The following is a 24,000-nucleotide window of genomic DNA, read 5'->3' as shown; positions in this document are numbered from 1 at the left end:
ACTAACTACAATGTTTATATCATGTCTTCACCAAGGATATTAAATTATTTAATGGCCCTGAAGGCAGTCATACTTGCTACAACATCTTCGAAAACATTATTAATTTCCTCAGTTTTGATAGTGTGTCGTTATTCTCCAAATGGCAAGTGACACATAAACCATTTAACAGTGTGTGTCGTGCTGTACTGTAGATGTGATTTGGCCAGCAGTTCAGAGGGACGTTCTACATCAAGGGAGTCTCTGCAGTGAGGAGTTTTATTCCTTGTGTCCAAACTGCCACAGATGTTGTGGTCCATATGGTGGCCTGAAATACTGCCTTGGCAAACACGCTGGCATATGGCATCAGTCACTGGCTCCCCGCTCTTGTCAGACAGACAACGTGCTGTGAAACTGCTGGTCAGTCCACTAAAGATGACCTCATTGTTGTAATGAGGGGTTGGTTGTTTAAAGATGACATCGCATATTTCCATGACCTAATAACACAGACATGTTTGGTTAGGCCCACAGGAAATAACCCCTTAGCAAAAGTACAGTACTGTACGATTCATTACTCAGCTGAGTGAGTGTACAAAAATGAATGGCATTTGTTTTATTTTGGAAATGTAGTTGGTTAGAGCGACTTGAGAGACAAGATTGATTTCTGACCATTTACAATTTCTAGACCTTCATGAGAGTTTCATGATGTCATGAAAGGTGGGCTGTGCAGGGGACAGAGAGAAGTCTGCTTGCATAACTGGCATCTGTCACTTTTCATTAGCAAGACAAATATACCCACCCACCTAGAACACCAAATATACCCACCTAGAACACCAAATATACCCACCCACCTAGAACACCAAATATACCCACCTAGAACACCAAATATACCCACCTAGAACACCAAATATACCCACCTAGAACACCAAATATACCCACCTAGACCACCTAGAACACCAAATATACCCACCTAGAACACCAAATATACCCACCTAGACCACCTAGAACACCAAATATACCCACCTAGAACACCAAATATACCCACCTAGAACACCAAATATACCCCTGGTGCTGGCAGAGAAAAACTTGGCTTACATTTATTCATAGAAACAGCCCAGTCATGCAGTCTTAACAGGTGCAATTCATTCAGAGAGAATGACTGTGAGGATGTGTGTACTGCAAAAATGAACTCAGCTGTGGTGCTTTGAAGTGCAGTGGGCAGGAGTTATTTTCTATTTTTAGCTCTAACTATCGGATGATTCTGTACTTGTTTTGCGTCAGGGATGCTCCCTAAACAAAGCTATAAATATATAAACCTGTAAACACAGATACATCCACACGGTATACACCACCACTGTCTCCACTAGAGGGGGTTCCCCACCTCTCTATGTGTTTCTGTTTTACTGCCTCCCAAAGTAGTTTGAAACAACTCATATGCAAAACACACATACAGACTCAGGACACAGTATTTCGTTTTCATCTAGCCCTGGGTTGGTTTTGCGCTGTGATTTTCTAATAGATTTTCTGATACAATAAGGTTATTTTGTCATTTAAAGTAGGTTATTTTGTCATTTAAAGTAGACATGGCTATGTGTTAGTTAAATCAACAGCCACATCCCACTTGAGGAAGTCCCATCCCACGTACTGTTCGTGTATTCATCTCTGACCCCTCCCCCTCCTATTGAGGCCCCTCCCCCTCACATTGAGGCCCCCCCCCCCACACACTGCCGGAGGGTTGAGGCGGGCTTTCCTCTCCATCAGATCTCTGTCATCAAACATGATGAGGAGGCCTCAGAACTGAAGAACACAACAGCAGTAGTGGAAGCAGCTGCAGACCCTTGCGGCACAGTTAATGGTATCTACACAGATACATACGGTGCACCCTGGCCCGCCTGCCTGCCAGACTCATGACCCTAGGTAGCTTAGCATCACTGTAAGGAGAGACTACAGTACCAAGGCAGTAATGGACCTCAGTGGGAGCGGGTCGTCGTCAGTGCCGTGTAGACCCGGTCAGACCAGAGACCAGGCTGTGATGGTCTACCTACAGTCTCTGGCCCAGGAGAACCCTGGGTTCCTCAGCAATGTGGCTGCGCTCATGAAGGTACTGTAGCAGACTGATGACAGCTCTAATATGAACGTGTGCGGATGGAGATGGAACAGTTGCTGTTGTGTCTATATTTAAATGTTGTACAGTATGCTTCGGTATGGGTCTCTGTTAAGAGTGGAGTTAAGGGTATGTTATTGTTATATTGGCTATTATGTGAGTGCGTTAGCATGACCTAGACAAGTGTGAGCTGTTGATGCAGTAATTGTTTGGTGTTTCAGAAGTGATCAAATCAAACCAAACTTTATTTAGATGGATGCAACATAATGTACTTTACAGTGATATGAATACAAAACAATTAGACAACAAGACAAAACGTAACTAACAAGGATAGTATAACAGTCATGGGTGTTTAAATGTGTAAATGCGATGTGTAATTTCTGTTGAAGAAACAAATCTTCATGGTGTGTGTGTGTGTGTGTGTGTGTGTGTGTGCGTGTGTGGGATGTTATACATATAGACAGATGTAGACATATTATGCAGATATGCCTGTTGAATGCATGGAGGTTTACTGCTCAACTTAAACTAGTAAAATGACTTGTCTTGAATTATATAAATGGCAGCTCCTGGTCTGTCTTTTTCTTATGACGTGGTCATGCTGCAGGAGAGGCTGGTGGAAGTAGAAATCGGAGGATGGACTCATTGTAATGCATGGAATAGAATTAGGAATGGTATCAAACAAATGTGTTTAACACCATTCCTCAGTGTGTTTAACACCATTCCTCATTCCATTCCATGTATTACAATGTGCAATGATTTCTACCTCCACCAGCCTCCTCTGTCATGGTGTTTGGAAACTCTGTTCTACAGAACACAGTGAAGACTCCACCTCTGAGTGTTAATGCTACCAGATCAGAGGTCATACACAATGTAGCTGTGAGGTCTGAGGTTAGCTTACCTCCTGCCAAGCTGCAAGGGAGGGAGGGATAGAGAGAGGGAGAGAAGGAGAGAGGGAGAGAGAGAGGGAGAGAGAGGGAGAGAGAGAGGGAGGGAGAGAGAGAGGGAGAGAGAGAGAGAGAGAGAGGGAGGGAGAGAGAGAGGGAGAGAGAGAGAGAGAGAGAGAGAGAGAGAGAGAGAGAGATATAGAGTAGCTTCCCAGACCTCCAGAACCTCTAGCTTTAGGCTGTGTATACATCCTCATGTTTGACAGCTGGTGACTGTTTGCTTTGTGGTATTTACATTGGCTGGTATGCCCTAGTAAATCTCTCCTAGCCAAACAAGAACACAACAGCAGTAGATATCATTCAAACACCGCCACAATATCAGAAACATCAACTGCCGTGTACCAGTACACAGGTGAAGAACCTGTATTCTACTGTAACTGCTATGTACCAGCACACAGGTGACGAACCTGTATTCTACTGTAACAGACATGCGCAGACAAGGCCTGAATGCCTGCAGGGATTTGTTTTTCGTGTTGCTGTCATAATTCAGTTCAAGTGTTGGTGGATGATGAACGATAAAAGGCCCTATTGTAGGCCTATATTATTTTATTACTACTTCTGAAGCATTGCTTACAGTCATGTCTCCCAATGGGGTTTCTAACAAACACTGTGATGATCCGTAAACTGCATCGACTGTACCCTGACCTTCCATGTGGTGCTCTTCCCATCTCCCCACAATATATAGGGCTGGTTACCCGGGCACAGATTAAGCCTAATCCAAGACTAAAAAGCATTTTCAATGGAGGATTAAGACAAATCCTTGACTAAAAAGCATTTTCAATGGAGAATGTTATTTAGTTCAGGACTAGGCTTAATCTGTATCCGGGAAACTAGCCTGCAGTGTTTAACATGTGGCAGCTACTCCAGACTTATAGCTGCATAAAGACATGCCCGGAGGACCCTGGTCTAGACAATTGAGACATCATTGGTTTTAACACAAGCCAGCTCTACCAGCGAGACAATAGTTTGTGTCTGGAGCGCAACAGTGACCCATGAGAGGCGTGGGCCTGTTTGAAGCTGCTCTCCAGTTAGGAGATGGTTAGGGTTGTTTTAATCTATTTACGTGCCTCCCGAAAACCCTGCACTTTTGTATGAGACGTAACAATAAACTTGAAACTTGAAACTTGAAACTTGAACAACAACAACCACCCATATTCAAGTTAAACTCTCTGAGTTTACAGTAAACCATATAAGGGCAATTCTCCTTTGTGATAAACACCCAGTGGAGGCTGTTGGAGGTAGAAATATGAGGACGGGCTCATTCCAATTCATGCATTTCTACCTCCACCAGCCTCCCCTGAGTACACTCCTCTGGCCTTGTAGAAGAGACAGGCTGATCATGGGCTTGTTGGCCTACGTGAGCCACTGAAGTTAGAATCACAGTGTGTATTCATTCAGCGTCTGGAAGTATATTTTTGTAAAGAAGCCTTTTTATAGAAGTGAAACTCTCAGAATGTGTTCTTGGATGCATGGGCGTCCTTTGTCTGTGCTTGTGACACATTTTAACTGTGGCAAATCAATCACTGTTCAAAGCCACCTCCTGATCATAATTGTAAATATGGGCACTTCCCATACAGGGTGTTATTGAATGAGAGAATGAACAAGAGATATGACAATGTGGCAAGTGTGACAAGAGGAGGACAGAATAGAGGGAGAGAGGGAGTTGAACAGAATGGGGAAGAGTCGTTGAGATGCCAGAAACAATGTTGTCAAAGGTTAGAGGAGGAGAATGACTGTGGGAAAGACTTCCTCAAAGGGACTGTGAGGGACAGAGAGAGGATGTGGAGAAAGTGAGCAAGAGAGAGCGAGACTTAGAAAGGTCTCATGCTGAGAAACACACTGAGATTCCAGACCTAGGGAGAGGGTAGAGGAATGTAGGAGCCAGGGCCAAAAGGCCTGCTCTTTTCTCTTTGTGTGTGTGTGTGAGACACACACATACACACAAAGAGAAAAGCACAGTGTGTGTGTGTGTGTGTGCGTGTGTGTGTGTATGTATGTATGTGTAAGTGCGTATGTGTAAGTGCGTGAGCGCACATGTGTGTGTTAGTGTGAGCGTTTGTATGTGTGTGTGTGTGTGTTTGTGTGTGTGTTTGCAAGTGAGTGTGCGTGTGTGTGTGTGTGTGTGTGTGTGTGTGTGTGTTTGCAAGTGAGTGTGCGTGTGTGTGTGTGTGTGTGTGTGTGTGTGTGTGTGTGTGTGTGTGTGTGTGTGTGTGTGTGTGTGTGTGTGTGTGTGTGCATGCGTATTTGTGTATTGGGTCAATAGGGCTGTTCCACTGGTCTTAGGGCCGTGACAGGACCCACTGCTCAGGGAATGTGTGGACCTAGCAGGGTGGATATGAGTGTGTAGGAATGTCTCAGAAAAAAGCATCAATCAGCCCTGGAAACCCAGACCTTTCCCTTACTGAGGGAAACATCTAACAGCTATGGGATTTACCCCCTCTCATCTTCTGCTTTCACTTACACTGTGACTACAGTACCAGGGGAGGCTAGTGGAGGTAGAAATCGGAGGACGGGCTCATTGTAATGCATGGAATGGAATGAGGAACTGTATTAAACACACTGAGGAATGGTTTTGATACCATTTCTCCATCCGTTCGATGCATTACGAGCCCATCCTTCCTACCTCTACCAGTCTCCCCTGGTGTCTGCTCATATCAGTTAATCAGCACATAACCTTTACCTCCAAAGCAAAACAAATACAAATTATTCTGCATTCATTTATAGTAATTTTGACTTCAGTCCAGAGCTAGCTGTGTGATTCTGCACTGGCATGTGTTGCCGGTTCTAGCTGTAGCTAGCTGTGTTTTAGACTTGTGACTGAGCTTATCCCTTGTGGCCTACGGGACTGTAGCAGATAAGGAGAGAGGCCCAGCAGTGCCTGCAGCCTGAAACCTGCCTGCCTGCCTGCCTGCCTGCCTGCCTGCCTGCCTGCCTGCCTGTCTGCCTGCCTGCCTGCCTGCCTGTCTGCCTGCCTGTCTGCCTGCTTGCCTGCCTGCCTGCCTGTCTGCCTGCCTGCCTGCCTGCCTGCTTGTCTGCTTGCTTGCCTGTCTGCCTGCCTGCTTGCCTGTCTGCCTGCCTGTCTGCCTGCTTGCCTGTCTGCCTGCCTGCCTGTCTGCCTGTCTGTCTGCCTGCCTGCCTGCCTGCCTGCCTGCCTGTCTGCCTGTCTGCCTGCCTGCCTGCCTGTCTGTCTGTCTGCCTGCCTGCCTGTCTGCCTGCCTGCCTGCTTGCCTGCCTGCCTGCGAGATTGGGTTTGTGGTGATTAGAGATGCACCAATCCGATAATGAGCATCGGTATCGTGATGATATTGGTCTAAAATGCTGGATCTCAGATGGATTCTGAGATTGGGAACGCTATTTACTGATCCGATGCCATGACGCAAATTGACGTAAAAACTGGAAAAAGACTGCACAGCTGAGGTGACACGCGGGTGCGGCGACAACACAAACAACCATGTCTGTGGTCTGGAATTAGTTCACGCTTGAGACCGACACCAACTGCTTGTTGCAAAATGTGCAAGGCGAGTGTTTCCAGGGGTGGCAGTAGCATTTCACATTTAAAAAAAAAAGAGCCATTTATCGGAACGATACTCGATCTACCATTGTTTACCAGGCCACCTCCGTTACACATATATCACGCAGGTGATTTGGAATCATGCTCTTGTGATGAGGTGGCCTTGTCAGAAACTTCTAGAACCTAGTCTAGTCCTCGTAGCACAAGGATGTCCTCTTGGTATAAGGTATTTGGTATTTGGTATTGGTATTTACATCTCCCCATCCATGCAAGAGGTCCCCGGTTCAAACCCCGGCAGTTACACGTACACAACTCATACATCCAGGAAACAGGTCAGAAACAAGCTAGCATGCTAGTATGTACATTAAGCAGCTACAGAAACAAGTAGTATGTACATTAGGCAGCTAACACACAGTATATACACTAGACAGGAATGTCTGTTGAGAGGTCTGTTGGGGGAGTAGGAGCTGTTTATTGAGGGCACTAAAGGTCTGAGGTCACCCCCATCACCTCCCTGAGCACACAAGTTGGTAGGCAGTAGAGGGGTTGGGGTCGGGGGTCAGTGGAGAGCTGTTGGAGGGGTGGGGGCTGAGGGGTGGGACTTAAAGGGCTGTATTTGTTCATCTGTGTTAGTCACACTGACTGTGTTAGTTTGAGTGAGTCTTTTTGTCTGTTACCAACGAGTCCCACTCCAAGCCTGCTCAGAGCTGCTCCTTTTCACACGTTACCATGAGAGTAAGTAGCCATGATACTCTATCACTAACTTTGTCTACTGCACCTACATGTACTTTGTCTTAATATTTTTGGGTTAGGGTTAAACTTTTAAAAAACGTATTTTGTATTTATTATTATTATAATATATATTTTTTTTGTTTAAGGAAAATGACCAATGCCCATTTAAAACAACCCACATGAGTGTTTTGCGTAATGTATGTGTGACATGTTTGAAGGTTGAGAACAGCAGGACCTGCTCCTGCAGTACTACCCACCCTTCAGTGGTTTCTCATCCCTAGGGGAGGCTAGCTAGCTGGCTAGCTAACAACATCCATAGAGAGTTAGAGCCTTATAAACCCAGGGATTTTACCTTTTGAAGTCTTAACAGTGGCTAGGGGCCATGAACATAACAAACACCGTGGGCACTTGGGAACCCAGCTTAATTAGCACAGTACTGGCAACCAGTCACTGAGCATAAGATCACAAAATCCAATAATTAGGTTTTCTTGGTCTAAATTGACACTGTCATGTTTGATTTACATTCAGATAAACACACAGGTGTTATAGGAGCATAAATGGGTCTGTGGCTAGCAACTCAGCCAGTGAGTACAGTAGAATAGACAGTCTAATGTTAGAATAACATGGCGATTATGTTGGTTGTTGATGAACCTTTCTACAGCATCAAAAGAGACTCTGTCCTCACACACACACACACACACACACACACACACACACACACACACACACACACACACACACACACACACACATACACACCTCTCTGTCTGTACTACCCCTCTGTTAAGTCTGTACCAGATTACAGGTTAAGTTAATGGAGGGTTTGGAGAATCCTACTCATCAGTCATCATAGAACCACACCTACTAGACTCCCAAGGAATCAGTGCACATCAAAGACTTAGCTTAGCCAATCAGTCACTACGCTAGTCATATACACAGCACAATGTTTGTCTGGTTTAGAAATATGTTGTTATTGTTAATGCTTTCTCTTGAGTATCAGATCTGGCCTTTTGTGAGCTTGTTATGCTATCTTAAGTTAGTTCAATCAGGTATATAGCATCAGAGTTCTCCCTCAGGTGAAAAATGATCTTTTCATAAGAGAAAAAACACTTTTTGGTAAATGACTTACTGTGATGTTTTATATTTCTGAATCTACATCTATCTGTCTGACCACTCTACTGGTTACCTAAGAGGGTCTCTGAACCCCAAGTCGGTTTGTCTGCAGCTTGGGGTTTACTGCAGTAACAGTTGGTCTGCAGGGGTTAGGGGTCAGAGGGTCAATGGGTGGTGCAGTCAGGGGGGTGCCCACTGCCCAAAGGGGAGCCCGGGAGCAGACATCACAACGACAGCTGCCAGTTGTAGACAGCAGAGTGTAAGACCCCTGAGGAGAACACCGTAGAGACTGACTACTGTATACAGGTTGGGCTGTGTTGTTTCAGGAGTGTAACTACGGGCACCCCACTTGTCTAGTCATAGGGGCTGAGGTACTGTTGTCGATACACTGAAGTGCCTAGCGACTCACTGTGACATACAGTACCAACACACACACATACACACACACACACACACACACACACACACACACACACACACACACACACACACAGATACTTGGAGGCCAAAGGGTTTGTTTGGTTGGAGAGGTGTTGGATGTGTGTTCTGTAGCAGCAGTCTTGTTTGGTGGTTCATATCTGGACTGGCATCAGTGCTTGCCCTGCCGTGACTCTGGCCTACGGGCGGGCACACACAGGAAATTAGACAGCGGGAGGACATTTCTTACTCGGGCTGGATCTAATCAGTTATCTCTCTCTCTCTCTCTCTCTCTCTCTTTCTCTCTTGCGCGCGCTCTCTTTCTCTCTACCTCTCTCTTTATACACCCCTCTCTCTCTGCCTCTCCCTAATCTCTCTCTCTCTCACTTTCTCTCTCTCTCTCCATCTTTCTCTTTATATCTCCCTCTATCTCCAGGAGAGGCAGAGGCTGGAGACCATCCTGAACCTGTGTGCAGAGTACAACAAGGGCGACAGCCCAGTAGGGCCTGGGGGAGGCGACCCAGGGAGAATGGCCTTCCCTGGCTCTGGGCTGGGACATGGAGAGGGTCATGGGGCCCTGGCTGGTGCTGGGAGGAGACCCTCCATGGACACTCTCGGGGGCTCCTCCCTTCGCTTGGCTCAGAGACAGAGAGAGAGAGAGAGCGATGATGAGAATCTGAAAGAGGAGTGCAGCAGTACAGAGAGCACTCATCAGGAGGTGAGAACTCCTCCCCCAGCCCACCTCCACAACGGAGACAGACAGGTCAGGAGCATAGCCACGTATCACTCTGCATGCTTACTAGGAAAGATCCTCATTCTGTTCCACGCATTACGATGAACCCATCCTGCGATTTCTGCTTCCACCAGCCTGCCCTGTGTTGTGACAGTAGCTGTGCTCTGAGAAAATGAGCACAAAGCATGACTCCCTCCCCTGCCCCCGACCCCCCTCGACCCCCCCCCCCCCCCCTCTCTCTCTCTCTCTCTGCAGCATGAGGAGTTGTCAGGCTCAGGCAGCAGTGCTAGTCATCTGGAACTAGGTTACCTGGAGGATGAAAGGGTCAGGGTTCTGTCTCGGGTGGACGAGCTGAAGTCTCGCATCACTGAGCTGGAGCAACAGCTGCAGGAGTCCAAACAGGAGGTAAGACCAAAGCCTCTTTGAAGGAAGCTGATTCACTCCGCCGCCATCTTGGGGACAGCTCTTTGGGCGCTTATTTTCAATAAGGACACCAACGCTGGTTTTTTTAGACAGCTGGTCACCTATGGCACCTAAGGCAGGACAAAAAAAATCCTACAGTATTAACTAAACTTTATTTGGCTCTGTCCTGGCCTTCCCGGCCTTCCGTTCTAGTCTTACACATGTGTTGCTTGGGAAATGGCGCGAGAAAGATACAATTCTAGCAGCGCGAACCAAGCAACTGTCTGTAATGTATCCCCATGTGGAACTGGCGCCATCTAAGCTGTCCCTCACAAAACAAATAGTAAATCAAGGGAGTCTCTGGGGTATACACTCTGTTATAAGATCAACAGGATGGGATAGACTTATTCAGTTGCATGACAAGGCCAAAAGGTGACAAGACAAGATAAAAGCTCTGAACCTCGACCTGTGTGAAGCTGTGATTGGCCCGTTGTGTGTCTGTGGACTCTTTGGACCAATGGGGCTGATGTGTGTGATGTGTGTTGTGTGTCTCTGGACCAATGGGGCTGATGTATGCAGTTTATCCCTCCACCCCAGGCTGAGATGGAGCGTGCGCTCCTGCAGGGCGAGAGACAGGCGGAGCTCGACCAGATAGAGGCGGAGTCTGAAATCATTGGTCAGCTGCAGCACAAGCTCAACAAACTGGAGAATGCCATCCAGAGGGAGAAAGACAAGGTAGGACCCTGAGGGAAACACACACACACACACACACACACACACACACACACACACACACACACACACACACACACACACACACACAGACACACATGCACGCACACACACACACACACACACACACACACACACACACACACACACACACACACACACACACACATTGAAACACTTGCCCTCACACTCCTTCACACAGAGAGGGAGATAGGGTGGGAGTGTACGCAACACACTCAACATACTTCTAGTCCTATTGTAAACACTGAACATCAGTGTGTTTCACCCTCACTTTGAGAAGGTCTTAGTGGGTCAGTGTGTAGTAGGCAGTCAGGGAGGGAAAAACAGTCACAACAACATCATGACCCTTCAGCTGGACTGTCTGTTCTGTTATCAGCCTCAAAGGCATGAACATGCTTCTCGACATTCCTATCAGGTACTGGCTACAGTCCAGGGGAGGCTGGTGGAGGTAGAAATCGGAGGACAGGCTCATTGTAACGCATGAATGTTTGATACATTCATCATTGTATTCCATACGTTACAATGAGCCCGTCCTCCGATTTCTACCAAACCAGCCAGCCTCTACTGCTGCATTCCAACCCGTCTTTATTGCAGTCTTGTGGCGCATACGATAAGATTGCACATCACATCGATGTGGTTCCTGAAATGGTAAACACATCTCCCTGCTCACTGGTCAATCTGATCATCTGCACTGGGCAGCGCTTTCTAAAGACGGGTGGAGCTACAGTAGAACTATGTGTAGTGCAGTGAACACAGACAGGTGATGTCATTTGGTTTTTGAATTAGAATTTTTTTTTCTTTAAAAAAAAAAAAAAAAAAAAACACATATTTGGAGCTGTGTTTTTTCTTCCTCTTTTCTCTCTCCTCTTTGGTGTTTTTTTTCCCTCAGGGTTTCCTCTCTACCTACAGCAGCTTTGCTCTACTAACTAACCAGCCTCCATTAACCCTTAATCCTCTCTCTCTGCTTCACCAAGCACTCACTCACACTCCTCCTTTGTCTCTACGGGCAGTCTGACAGCCTGGTAGCCGTGGTAACAATGTCGGTTAGTCCCCGCTAAGGCTGGGTTCTATTGGCTGCTGAGTCTTTGGGTTCTGTTTTCATTTTGGTACTGGTGACAGGATGCTAGTACACTAGATATTAGTGGCAGGTTCATATCTGGTTGTGAGACATCCACTCACTCCACATTCATATTTACTTTGAATGTAAATATTTACTTTGAATGCCTTTATATCAGCTTCTGAGAGAAAGGCATTGTGTTGTTTTTTCATGTAGGCCTTGTCAGGTCACTACACTATGAAGTAGTAGTTTTCTTTTCTCTTCTTCTTGATGCTGTCTTTGGTCAAGGGAAGGGTCTCACTGGCTCACTGACAATGTGAGAGTTCCAATGTGTCTTCCTGTGCAGAACGTAAGGATAACGCCTGTCCCAGCTAAAACTACTTTGATACTGATATGTCCAAATGTAAATAGAAGCCTAAACTGAAACTACCACATTGTAATGCATGGAATGGAATAAGGAATACCATTCCTTATTCCATTCCATGCATTACAATGTGCCCGTCCTCCGATTCTACGTCCACCAGCCTCCCCTGACCTCCACTCACAAACTTGTCAGAGCCAGAGCAAGGTGGCTGATAGATAGAGGGTCATTTGGAGCCAAATGTTTTCCATCGTATCATAGAGCAGTTTAGCTTTTTGTCTGAAAAACCCCCAACATTCCATGTATCACACAATATATTAAATTACACTCTAAGTGAGGACAATATATAGTTTTTTTCTGAACCCCAAAGAGGCATGAATGTGACTTTGGTGTATGCATTCATGCATGCTTTTACATCCAGTTACAAACCGGTTGACCCTAACTGGACTCACACCAAAGGCAAATGAAGTCTCATCTGTCTTTATCTTCAATCCAAACAAAAGGAAAGAGTTGCCACCCTAAACAGAGGACTTTGTGATGCCAGAAATGGAGCCAAGAGAAACAAACATGTCCGTTTGATGTTTGATGACATCACAATCTGCACAAACATCACAATCTCTTGTTGGATCCCAGGCTGGTGTAGTGCTAAAACATTTGTGTTAACGTCAGAACCCTTCAGATAGGAAACGCCCGGGACCAAGATGAGTCTGTTTTGACCTGTTTGAGGCCAGCAATCCAGCAAGTCAGCCGTAACTTTATATTTTCTATGCCTCTAGGAGCCCTAAAAAAAAGCTTCCCAAAATGAAACCTCATTGGATAGAGAAAGGGGCACACCTCCCCACCCCCACGAGCTAAAGCTTAGGTATTAAGGTTATTTGTTTATTTTTTCAAAAGTTTGTTTCACAAATATGAGGTTAGAATTAGATTCATATTAAATGTTATGAGTATATGAAACATACAGCTTAAGTTGGAGCCTCAATATAAGGTCATAGGTCAACTACCAGTAACTAAACCTACAGAATGGACAGTACATCCCTTAAGTCACATGGAGATGTCACAGTATTCCATAAACCTCCATGATCCTCCTCTCTGTCGTGACTTCTAACCCAGGAAGCTTTTTTGCATGGCGTGGATTTGAGCAGTGTGTTTTTGTTTTTTCTCTCTCTGTTGTTGTCCTCCCTCCCTTCCTTCCTTGGCTCCTCCCCCCCCTGGACGGATGGACGGTGTGTGTTGGTGTTGTCTTTTTAGGAGAGGGCTAATGTTGAAGCGGAGCGTCGAGCCTTGGAGGGGCTCCAGGAGGGCTTCGCTGAGCTGAAGAACCAGCTCCATAACTGTCCTGAGTCTCTGAGGGAGCAGTTACAGGAACAGCTCAAAAGGGTCAGTCATCAGCCAAGACCACAAGACAACCACCACCACCACTCCAACCCTGACTCAGAGTCTCCCACCACAACACCCCAACCTCATCACCAAGACCACCACCCAAACCCCAACCCCAGAGTCCTCCACCACAAACCCAACCTCTAGAAACCCCCGCACACAATTCAAACAACCTCCGAGACCCCTCCAGTGGCAACAACTCCCCTCCACCACACACACTCACACACACGCACACACACACACGCACGCACACTCACACACACACACACACACACACACACACACACACACACACACACACACACACACACACACACTCACACACACACACACACACACACACACACACACTCCCTCCCTCCACCCTCCTTTCTCTCTGAACTAGCGGCCTCCACCATTTTAGAGGGAAATTCCAGCAGCGCCATGTCGCAATTAGTGTACTGATGTCTAGCTTAACGATGTAAGAGCATTACATTCTTGGCAAGACTTGAAATGGTACAGGCTGTACGTATGCGCCAGTGGAGGTACGAATCAGAGGACGGGCTCATTGTGATGTATGGAATGGAATGAGGAATGATATCAGTCCTTATTCCATTCCATGCATCACAATGAGCCCATCCTCCGATTTCCACCTCCACCAGCCTAACCTGGTATGGGCATACAGTTCGTAAAACCTGAACAAGTGGACATCCTGTGAGATATGAAACACACACACACACGCACACACATACATACATACATACGTGCACCCCCCCCCCCCCCCCCCAAGTCTGTTCTTATCTTATGACCCACCTGACACAGCACAGACATATCTCCTCAGATAGTGTTAGTAGGACCTCTAACCCTGTAGACTGGGACCTGTCTTACTCTGTGTATATTCTGGAGAATCCATCCTAGCGCCCCTTCACCTAGCTGCTAAGCTAGCCTCAAGCTGCTGGAATTTCCCCTCCTCCCCCTGCCACACCTATATGTTAAGTTCCCTCCGAGGAGCAAAGAGGGGGAAAGTCAAAACACCTTCTAGTGACTACAGGGCCTGGGGCTGCATTGTGGTGATATGTGGGTAAAATGGGCATGCGTTGCATGCCTGTGTGTGTGTGTGTGTGTGTGTGTGTGTGTGTGTATATATGTGTGTGTGTGTTTGTGGTGTATACTGTACGTAGACTTTTTGGAGGCCGTCCTCTGTTGTGAGTCTGTGATGGCTTCTTCTAACTGTTAACAGCTTACTAATCTATTAATATAGATGCTAACCTGCTCTCCACCCTTTCCTCCTTTCATTCATACAGTTACCTACCTGTCTTTGGAATGGGAATGCATTTGTATTGTACAGATAAGGGTATCTTTTTAGGTCTATCTTCAGCTCTACATCAACTGGTTGAGAATGTGTCTATTGCATTTTGTCTATTGCATAAGTATTCAACAGTTCTTAGTTCTTAAATCCATGTTCCACGTCAGTGGCTCTGTTCTATCCTATCCACGACGTACAGTAGCATGACATCTTTTGGCTCTGCCAGGGGAGGCTGGTGGAGGTAGAAATCAGAGGACGGGCTCATTGTAATGCATGGAATGAAATGATGAATGGTATCTATCAAACACACATGTTTGATAACATTCCTTGGTCCATTCCAGCGTTGCAAAGTGTCTGTCCTCCGATTTCTACCTCCACCAGCCTTCCCTGTTCTCCGCATAGATATTAGAACAATACCAGATCATCTGCCGCTCTCACAGAGCAGAAAGTGGATATACTGTACTGTACAGGGTTGGGGCGAAGTGTACACTCTTGAAGTGTGGACTGCACTTGTTTAGTGTGCTGAAGTTAAGATTTACTGTTTAGCAGTCCCTCAGGAGAGTGACAAGAGGTCCATGAGGAGCCTACAATTCAAACAAACACACACACACACACACACACACACACACACACACACACGCCCTTCTGAGTGCCACCGTGTCTGTGAGGCCTGAAGCCTCGTCAACATCTTCCACGCTTCGGTGAACTGACAGCAATGTCCTTGGTGTCTCCCAGGCCGACAGTACAGTACCTCACGTGTCTCTGTCTGGGTCCCCAATGCTTTAGCTGAAGAAGGGTCAAGACATAACATAACATAGGTTACTATTTTGTTAGTTTGCTTACTAGGTCGTGAGCAATTCGGTGATGAAATATACATATTAAAAATAACATACGGAGAAAAGATAGTCAAAGTGTCACGTCATTGTCACACATACACATAAACTTAGTCTTTGAATTCACTCAAACCAGCCTATAGATGGTTGTCTACATGCATAGATGGTTATGTATATCCTGCCTAGAATGTCAATCCAGCAGTCTAATGCAGAAGCCTGCTTTCCCCCATGGCAGACTGGCCTGGCTGTGCTTGAGTCTGGATGGCTGCTGGCGAGCATGGCCATTGGACAGAGCCTGTGGTCGATCACAATACTGCTTGTTTCCTTTCCGTTCTTTCAGGTGCACTTGAATTTGTTTGCTCTGTGTAATAATGGAGCCGGTGGAGTACCCCACAAAAGATTACAGTAAACCCATCCGATGCGCTGGGCAAGCTAAACCAAGCTCACCTCGAGTATTTGAAAGTTAACAAATACTATTTTGACTGAGGTCTGGTTGTGATACTGGTTGTGTGGTTGGGGAGAGGTGGCTGAGGGTCAGTCTATGGGTCTCTAGGAGTTGTAGTCTGTAGGAGGCAGGGGTCCGGCTCTATCATAACCGTCTATGGTGGGTTTTGTGTGGGGTGGTCAGGAGGGCGAGGCCCTGGAGTCAGAGACCAAGCAGTTTGAGGACCTGGAGTTCCAGCAGCTGGAGAGAGAGAGCAGCCTGGAGGAGGAGAGAGAGACCATTAGCCAACAACTGCTCCAGGAGAGGGCTGAGTACCACACCAGCCTGGCCAAGAGAAAGGTAATCGCACACACACACACACACACACACACACACCCCTGTATGCAGGCACACACACAGGCACGCATGCACACACACACACACACACACACACACACACACACACACACACACACACACACACACACACACACACACACACACACACACACCCTTCATATCCTGTTGTTGTTCAGGATAAGGTGTCCGCTCTGGAGAGTCAGGCCAGCCAGCTGGGCCAACAGGCATCCCAGGACTGTGACAGACTGGCCAAGGACAGGAACCTCGCCCTGCAGATGCTACACAAGGTAGAGTAACACTACAGCACTCACTTCAGCTAGGTCTCTCGTCAAATCTATTGTTCATTTTATTGAGACTACCTGGATAAGTATACGTTTAATAAATAAATAAAATAAAAACAGCCTATAGTATCACACTAGTACACACAATTTAGTTCACAAATCCATGGTGTGTGTGTGTGTGTGTGTGTGTGTTTGTGCGCGTGTGTGTGTGTGTGTGTGTCTGTGCGAGCACGTGTGTGTGTGTGTGTGTGTGTGTGTGTGTGTGTGTGTGTGTGTGTGTGTGTGTGTGCGCCTGTGTGTGTGTGCGCACGTCTGTGTGTGTTCCAGGAGAAAGAGAGGCTCTCTGCCCTGGAGAAGAGGTACCTCACCCTGACTGGAGGAAGGAGCTTCCCTAAGAGCTCCAGCACTATGAAAGAGGTGAGAGAGGAGGAGGCTTAGCCTTACACAGGGGAAGGAAGGATCTTGCAGTACCTAGAGGCAGTGGAGGCTTGTGGAGGTAGAAATCGGAGGACGGGCTTATTGTAATGCATGGAATGGAATGAGCAATGATATGAAACACCACGTGTGTGTTTCATACCATTGTTAATTGTACCATTGCTCATTGCTTCTGCCTTCACCAGCCTCCCCTGACCTAGAGGCAGGTGTTGGACTCCACACTCACATTTGAATTAACTCCATGCGCATAGTGAATTGAAATTCCATTGAGTGAATGTGTAAATCCTCGGTGGGCTAGGATAAAACAGTGGTATAATGTTCAGGCTATGAATATGGATTTCAATTGACTTTGTGAATTGAGTGAATTGAAATTCAGAGTGGAACCCCAACCAAGCCTAAAGGTGTCCTTCATTGATCTTTGAATTCAAACTAAATCTGAAAGATGAAAATATATCTGTATTGATCATGTATATATGTGTAGTAAGAAGGGGAATGTATCTTGATTATTTATTTTTCATTAGTTACTTCGGGGTATCTTCACATTGTGTGCAGTGATGGCTTCTCTCTTCTGAGTGTCTCACCTCCGATCGTAGTCGTGTGTGTGTGTGTGTGTGTGTGTGTGTGTGTGTGTGTGTGTGTGTGTGTGTGTGTGTGTGTGTGTGTGTTCTACCGTTGCTGTGACAGAGTAACTCTAATCTAATTAGATTGTGTGATAACACCCTGTGGTTTCATCTTGTTAATCACGGCCCTGGTGCTGTTCACACTGAGAATGGATCATCTGTGACTACCTTCTGCTCTTAGTTATATTAGTCTAGTGAGATGTCAATCAGACTTCAACTCCCTGTGCTGTGGCATTAACTGATCGATTAAAGCTGAACGGAATACTTTCACCCAGTTCTAACAAAACCCTACTGACTGGATTCTCGTACAGAATTATACCATTAAGTTAATTGCACACTTGCCACACCTAGCAATGTTATCAGGGAATCCGATATAACTAGCTGATTTAGACCAGTGTAAACAATACCTAGGAATATCCCGTACAAGGGCATGTTTGACCCTCTCCCTGGTGTGATCCCATACTTTATGGGATACGCCTAAGTCAGAGGCCTTTATTGTACAGCAACAGGGGTTCAAACCTATGTCACTGACCGTTAAAACAGGAAGTGCTTCATATCAGCGAGACAGACCTGTTAGAGGACTCCAGCTCCCAGCATTCCCTCTGTCGACCCTCTGCTACTACTTCCTATTTAAGCTCATCCTCTCAGATATACCCCAACAGTCCTACTGAGGTAACTAGACTAACTGTCACTGCATGGTGTCTTAGCCCCCCCCACCCCCTACACCCCCCCACCCCCCCACACTCCCTATGCAGTCTCATTGGTCAAAGAGAGAGGATTTTGTTGTATTTTTGTGAAATTTGTCTTCATTCACCCCCAGCAAACCAAACCCTGTCTGTCCCTCTAAGTTTAGCTCAAACACCAATAATAAAAATACTTCCAAAATTAAATTGGATTACCAACCATTTACATTTTGCATTTACATTAGATTAAATGTTACCAACCACCACTTCAAACTCCCGAGGGGTTCTGGAATTACAGCTGTGATTTAAACAACATCATTCCCACTTGATGAAACACAGCAGTGGTTCCCTGGACCTTGTACGACTACCAATGGCCTTTTCAATTAACACTACTGTGCCTTTCCAATTATGGGTTATGTAAAAGCATAACTACTAAAACTATAACCGGCACATGTGAATGTTGCATGTGTGTAAAGGTTTTAGCCTGAAGCTCACTTGCATGATATCTCTGGTGCACTTTGTGTTTTGTGGAGCACAGTTCTCCACATTGGCTGTCCTGACTGGAGATGGCAGAATGAGATTGTGACACACATTACTATCATTGTATTCTTCTGAGTTTACAAACTTTAAAAGAGAGCAGCAGTGTGTGTGGGTGGGTATGTGTGTGAGTGTGTGTGTGTGTGTGTGTGTGTGTGTGCGCGCGCGCATTTGTGTGTGTGTGTGTGTGTGTGTGTGTGTGTGTGTGTGTGTGTGTGTGTGTGTGTGTGTGTGTGTGTGTGCTTGCGTGTGTGTGTGTGTGTGTGTGTGTGTGTCCGCCGTCCTGGAGTGCGCTCATTGCCTGTTGTCCTGTGTGTTTGGCTGTACATTGGCTCTCAGGAGTATCTGAAGCTCTCCGAGGTCTATAAGATGTATGGCAGTGGTTACCATGACACCCAACTCACCAGCTCTGCTCAGCACGGCCTCTCGCTTTCCCTAGGTGCAGCTGGCGCTGTCCCCCGCGAGGTACCATTACTTTCTCTCTTTCTCCCTCTCCCTCTCTCTCTCTCTCTCTCTCTCTCTCTGTCTCTCTCTCTCTCTCTCTCTCTCTCTGTCTCTATCTCTCTCTGTCTCTCTCTCTCTCTCTCTCTCTCTCTCTCTCTGTCTCTCTCTCCCTCTCCCTCTCTCTCTCTCTCTCTCTCTCTCTCTCTCACTCTTGCTCTCTCTTTCACTTTCGATCTCCATTCCTCCATTTTTTCTGGCTATCTGCTCTTAGCTAGCTAAGCTTACTTACACAGTCTTATATTTGCTTTTTGCTAAATGACCGTCTCCTTGGCAAAACGCAGCTCAACTAACCTCTGAGTTAGTGATTGGGAATGATTACTTTGATGTTATTGCATAATGGAGTGGTATGATGATGATGATGATGCATATGATGATACTAATAATGATACACTTTGACGTTGACTTTAATTGATTCATGCTCACAGTGACAGGAAACACGGTAGAAAATGGTATATAAAAACACACATAAAAGACAATATGGTCACAAAACACAAAGATACTGTACTTGACTTCAGAGGCACCCAGCTACATTCACTTGACCTTTTTGGTCCGTTGTTGAAGCATATATATCATATATCATACAGTCATAATCAGAATGATTGTATTAGGTAGAGGAATCTCTTGTAATGCTTATAACATTCCTATTACGACTCAAGTTTAACTTTATATCCATTTGATTGCGTAGAATGCATGCTATATCCCTCTGCTAGTGAGTTTTACTCAAATGGATTTCATGTTTCATCTTTGTTGATGCAGTCTTCCTCCTGTTGATATGTCTGTCGCACTCTGGCTCTGGCTCTCTCCTCCTACCCCCCCCCCCCTCCTCCTCCCCTCCCCTCTTTCCCTCCTCCCCTCCTTCCCTTATCTCCTTCCCTCCTCCCCTCCTCCTGTCCTCCCCTCCTCATCTCATGCTTGTCTATGCCTTCCTCTCTGTATGAAAGGAGTATGTGACAGTTGGACAGTTAACTCAGATGTATGGGATGCCGAAGGTGGAATCCTCTCCCACCTCTCCTCTCCGCCAACCCCTGCAGTCTAGCCTGGGAGACCCCGCCTTCTCCTGCCTTTCCTCTCCTCACAGCTCCTCCCTCTCTCTCTCTGCGGAGGTGTGTTGGTTTCTCCCTCTCCTCTCTTCCACCTCTCACTCCCCACAACCTCTATCTCACCCCATCCACTTCTCAAACCTACTACACTCCTGAAAGTGGTTGGTCAGATTTAATTTTTTTAATGTTTTCTGCTGAGGTATACAGAAAAGTATAAAGTAAAGGTGTGCACAACGTGTCAGGAGTTCTATCTTGCAATAATAATAAATAATAATAATAAATAAAAACAAATATTAAAAATTAAAATATAATAAATTAATTATTAAATTATTAAAAATAATTTAAATAATTTAAACAGGTAGACAATTAATTAAACTTATGGTTGAACAAACTCAATCAAAACTGGAATGCAGTTCCAACTTCTCAAGATTACTTTAGACTTTACTTTAGAAAAATATTACGTTCCGAAAACCTTCTCTCCCATCTCTTTATCAAGCCTTTTATTTGTATGTTAATCCTTTATTTTCTCTCTTTCTCTTCTTCTTCTCCTTTGTTCTATCTATGCTGTCCTTTCCGTCTGCGGTCTCTCTGCCATCCCTCTGCGATGCTTTGGCCCTCCAGTACCAGCTTGAAGGCAGTAGGCCTCAGATCCCCGGGCTAGATTTAGAACGCTGGTACCAGGAGGTGATGTCTGCTGGGGAGAGCAGCCAGCTCTGCCCTCCCCCTCTACCGGCTAAGTGTCTCTCAGGTCGCAGGCCCTTGCAGGTAATATGCAGAGGCTATCTTCTCCTCTCTTTCCCCTGACTCTTGTCTTTATCTACTCCTCTGATGAAGTACTTCTAGTAGTTCAATTTAGCTTGGGTTTGTTGTCTGGTTGCCACTCGTGATTTTTGGTTACTTTGGGTAGACCACGTAGGCAGTGTTCTTCCCACGGGAGTCTGTCAGTTAGCCCTGACTGCAGCTCTGTAATTACACCTGTGGGACAGATCAAAGGCTTGACAATGAAAGGGAAGCTATACCGTCTACCTGCCGGTGTTTGACATCTGAGTTGTGTTCACTCCTGCCCAGGTGTCTTTGGGACACCGTTCACTTATTCTACCATTTATACCATCAAAAATGTATTTCTTAGACCATGATATACGTATATCAGCTTTGATGTTTTTCAAAACATTTGATCTGGATCTGAATGATCCGGATTCTTTTTTGCTATACAGGATCAGATATACAGTGCATTCAGACCCCTTCACTTTTTCTGCATTGTGTTATGTTACAGCCTTATTCTAAACTGGATTAAATTTGTTTTTTTCCCTCATCAATCTACACACAATACCAAATAATGACAAAGCCAAAACAGGTTTTTAGAAATTGTTGCTAATTTATTACAAATGTCACATTTACATAAGTATTCAGACCCTTTACTTTGTTGAAGCACCTTTGGCAGCGATTACAGCCTTAAGTCTTGGGTATGGCGCTACAAGCTTGGCACACCTGTATTTGGGGAGTTTCTCCTATTCTTCTCTGCAGATCCTCTGAAGCTCTGTCAGGTCGGACGGGGAGCGTCGGTGCACAGCTATTTTCAGGTCTCTGCAGAGATGTTCGATCGGGTTCAAGGCCGGGTTCTGGCTGGGCCACTCAAGGACATTCAGAGACTTGTCCCGAAGCCACTCCTGCGTTGTCTTGGCTGTGTGCTTTGGGTCGTTGTCCTGTTGGAAGGTGAACCTTCGCCCCAGTCTGAGGTCCTGTGCGCTCTGGAGCAGGTTTTCATCAAGGATCTCTCTGTACGTTGCTCCGTTCATCTTTCCCTCGATCCTGACTAGTCTCCCAGTCCCTGCCGCTGAAAAACATCCACACAGCATGATGCTGCCAACACCATGCTTCACCGTAGGGATGGTATTGGCCAAGTGATGAGGGGTGCCTGGTTTCCTCCAGACGTGACGCTTGGCATTCAGGCCAAAGAGTTCAATCCTGGTTTCATCAGATCAGAGAATCTTGTTTCTCATGGTCTGAGAGTCCTTTAGGTGCCTTTTGGCAAACTCCAAGCGGGCTGTCATGTGCTTTTTACTGAGGAGTGGCTTCCGTCTGGCCACTCTACCATAAAGGCCTGATTGATGGAGTGCTGCAGAGATGGTGGTCATTCCAGAAGGTTCTCCCATCTCCACAGAGGAACTCTGGAGCTCTGTCAGAGTGACCATTGGGTTCTTGGTCACCTCCCTGACGATGGCCCTTCTTCCCCTATTGCTCAGTTTGGCCGGGCGGCCAGCTCTAGGAAGAGTCTTGGTGGTACCAAACTTCTTCCATTTAAGAATGATGGAGGCTACTGTGTTCTTGGGGACCTTTAATACTGCAGAATTTTTTTGTACCCTTCCCCAGATCTGTGCCTTGACACAATCTTGTCTCGGAGGCTTACGGACAATTCCTTCGACCTCATGGCCTGGTTTTTGCTCTGACATGCACTGTCAACTGTAGGACCTTATATAGACAGGTGTGTGCCGTTCCAAATCATGTCTATCAATTGAATTTACCACAGGTGGACTCCAATCAAGCCGTATAAACATCTCACAGATGATCAATGGAAACAGGATGCACCTGAGCTCAATTTCAAGTGTCATAGCAAAGGGTCTGAATACTTGTAACGGTGATATTTCAGTTTTTTATTTTTAATAAATTAGCAGCAATTTCTAAAAACCTGCTTTCGTATTGTCATTATGGGGTATTGTGTGTAGATTGATGAGGAAAAAATGTGTTTTAATCCATTTTAGAATAAGGCTGTAACATAACAAAATGTGGAAAAAGTGAAGGGGTCTGAATACTTTCTGAATGCACTGTATCTGGCAGATTTTGAGTAGTATTGGGGAAATCAGCTAGATCTGATCCTGGATAGCAAAAATAATCTGGATAATTCCATTACATGCATTACAATGGGCGTATCCTCCGATTTCTACCTCCACCAGCCTCCCCTGGTGCGTTTCCTATGTTATTCCACGTATACACCAACAGAATAGTGAACATCAGAACCCTCCTCCTCCTCAGGTGTTCCGGTCCAAGCTGGACAGTGATGCAGGACAGACAGTGATGCGGCCCAAACCCGGCTCTGGGTCTTCCCTGCAGTACGGAGCAGCAACACTAGGACGCAACATGCCTTCCAGGGTAAACCTGACAGCTCCCTCTTCTCCTCACGCACTAAGGGCCACAAATTGCAAGTGCAAAAACGTAATATTTCTAATCGACGCAATGAGAAATAATCCATTGGGAGTTCTGCATACTGCATCTAGCGTTTCAATGGTATCATGTTAAAATCAAGCTCCAATAAAAATCATGCTGTAGAGTATTCTGAGTTGTAAATTACAACTTGTGAGGTATTTTTTGCTCTGCTCAGCACTATTTGCTGAATCAAATTGGGGCCCTCAGACTATGGTTGATATTGGCTTCAGTTTGAAATAAGCCTGGTCCCAGATATGTATGTGCTCTAGCCATCTCATCTTACTATTTGTGTGGTGCCATATAGGCCCTGTCTGCAA

At 45.9% G+C, this 24,000-nt stretch overlaps 1 protein-coding gene across 1 annotated transcript in view; it reads left to right on the top strand.

Annotated features, from left to right (window-relative positions):
* phldb1b (pleckstrin homology-like domain, family B, member 1b) overlaps positions 1-24,000 on the top strand; it is a 64,701-nt gene that overhangs the window by 30,240 nt on the left and 10,461 nt on the right. The window contains exons 6-13 of the mRNA XM_083695531.1: positions 9,234-9,560; positions 9,786-9,935; positions 10,530-10,667; positions 13,352-13,480; positions 16,227-16,382; positions 16,559-16,669; positions 16,991-17,080; positions 23,513-23,629. Coding sequence (XP_083551657.1) covers positions 9,234-9,560; positions 9,786-9,935; positions 10,530-10,667; positions 13,352-13,480; positions 16,227-16,382; positions 16,559-16,669; positions 16,991-17,080; positions 23,513-23,629 — 1,218 coding nt within the window. The remainder of the gene's footprint in view (positions 1-9,233; positions 9,561-9,785; positions 9,936-10,529; positions 10,668-13,351; positions 13,481-16,226; positions 16,383-16,558; positions 16,670-16,990; positions 17,081-23,512; positions 23,630-24,000) is intronic.

This window comes from Argentina silus (genome assembly GCF_951799395.1).
Source record: "Argentina silus genome assembly, chromosome: X".
In the NCBI taxonomy this organism is placed as follows: Eukaryota; Metazoa; Chordata; class Actinopteri; order Argentiniformes; family Argentinidae; genus Argentina; species Argentina silus.
This window is presented reverse-complemented; position numbering and strand designations above follow the sequence as displayed.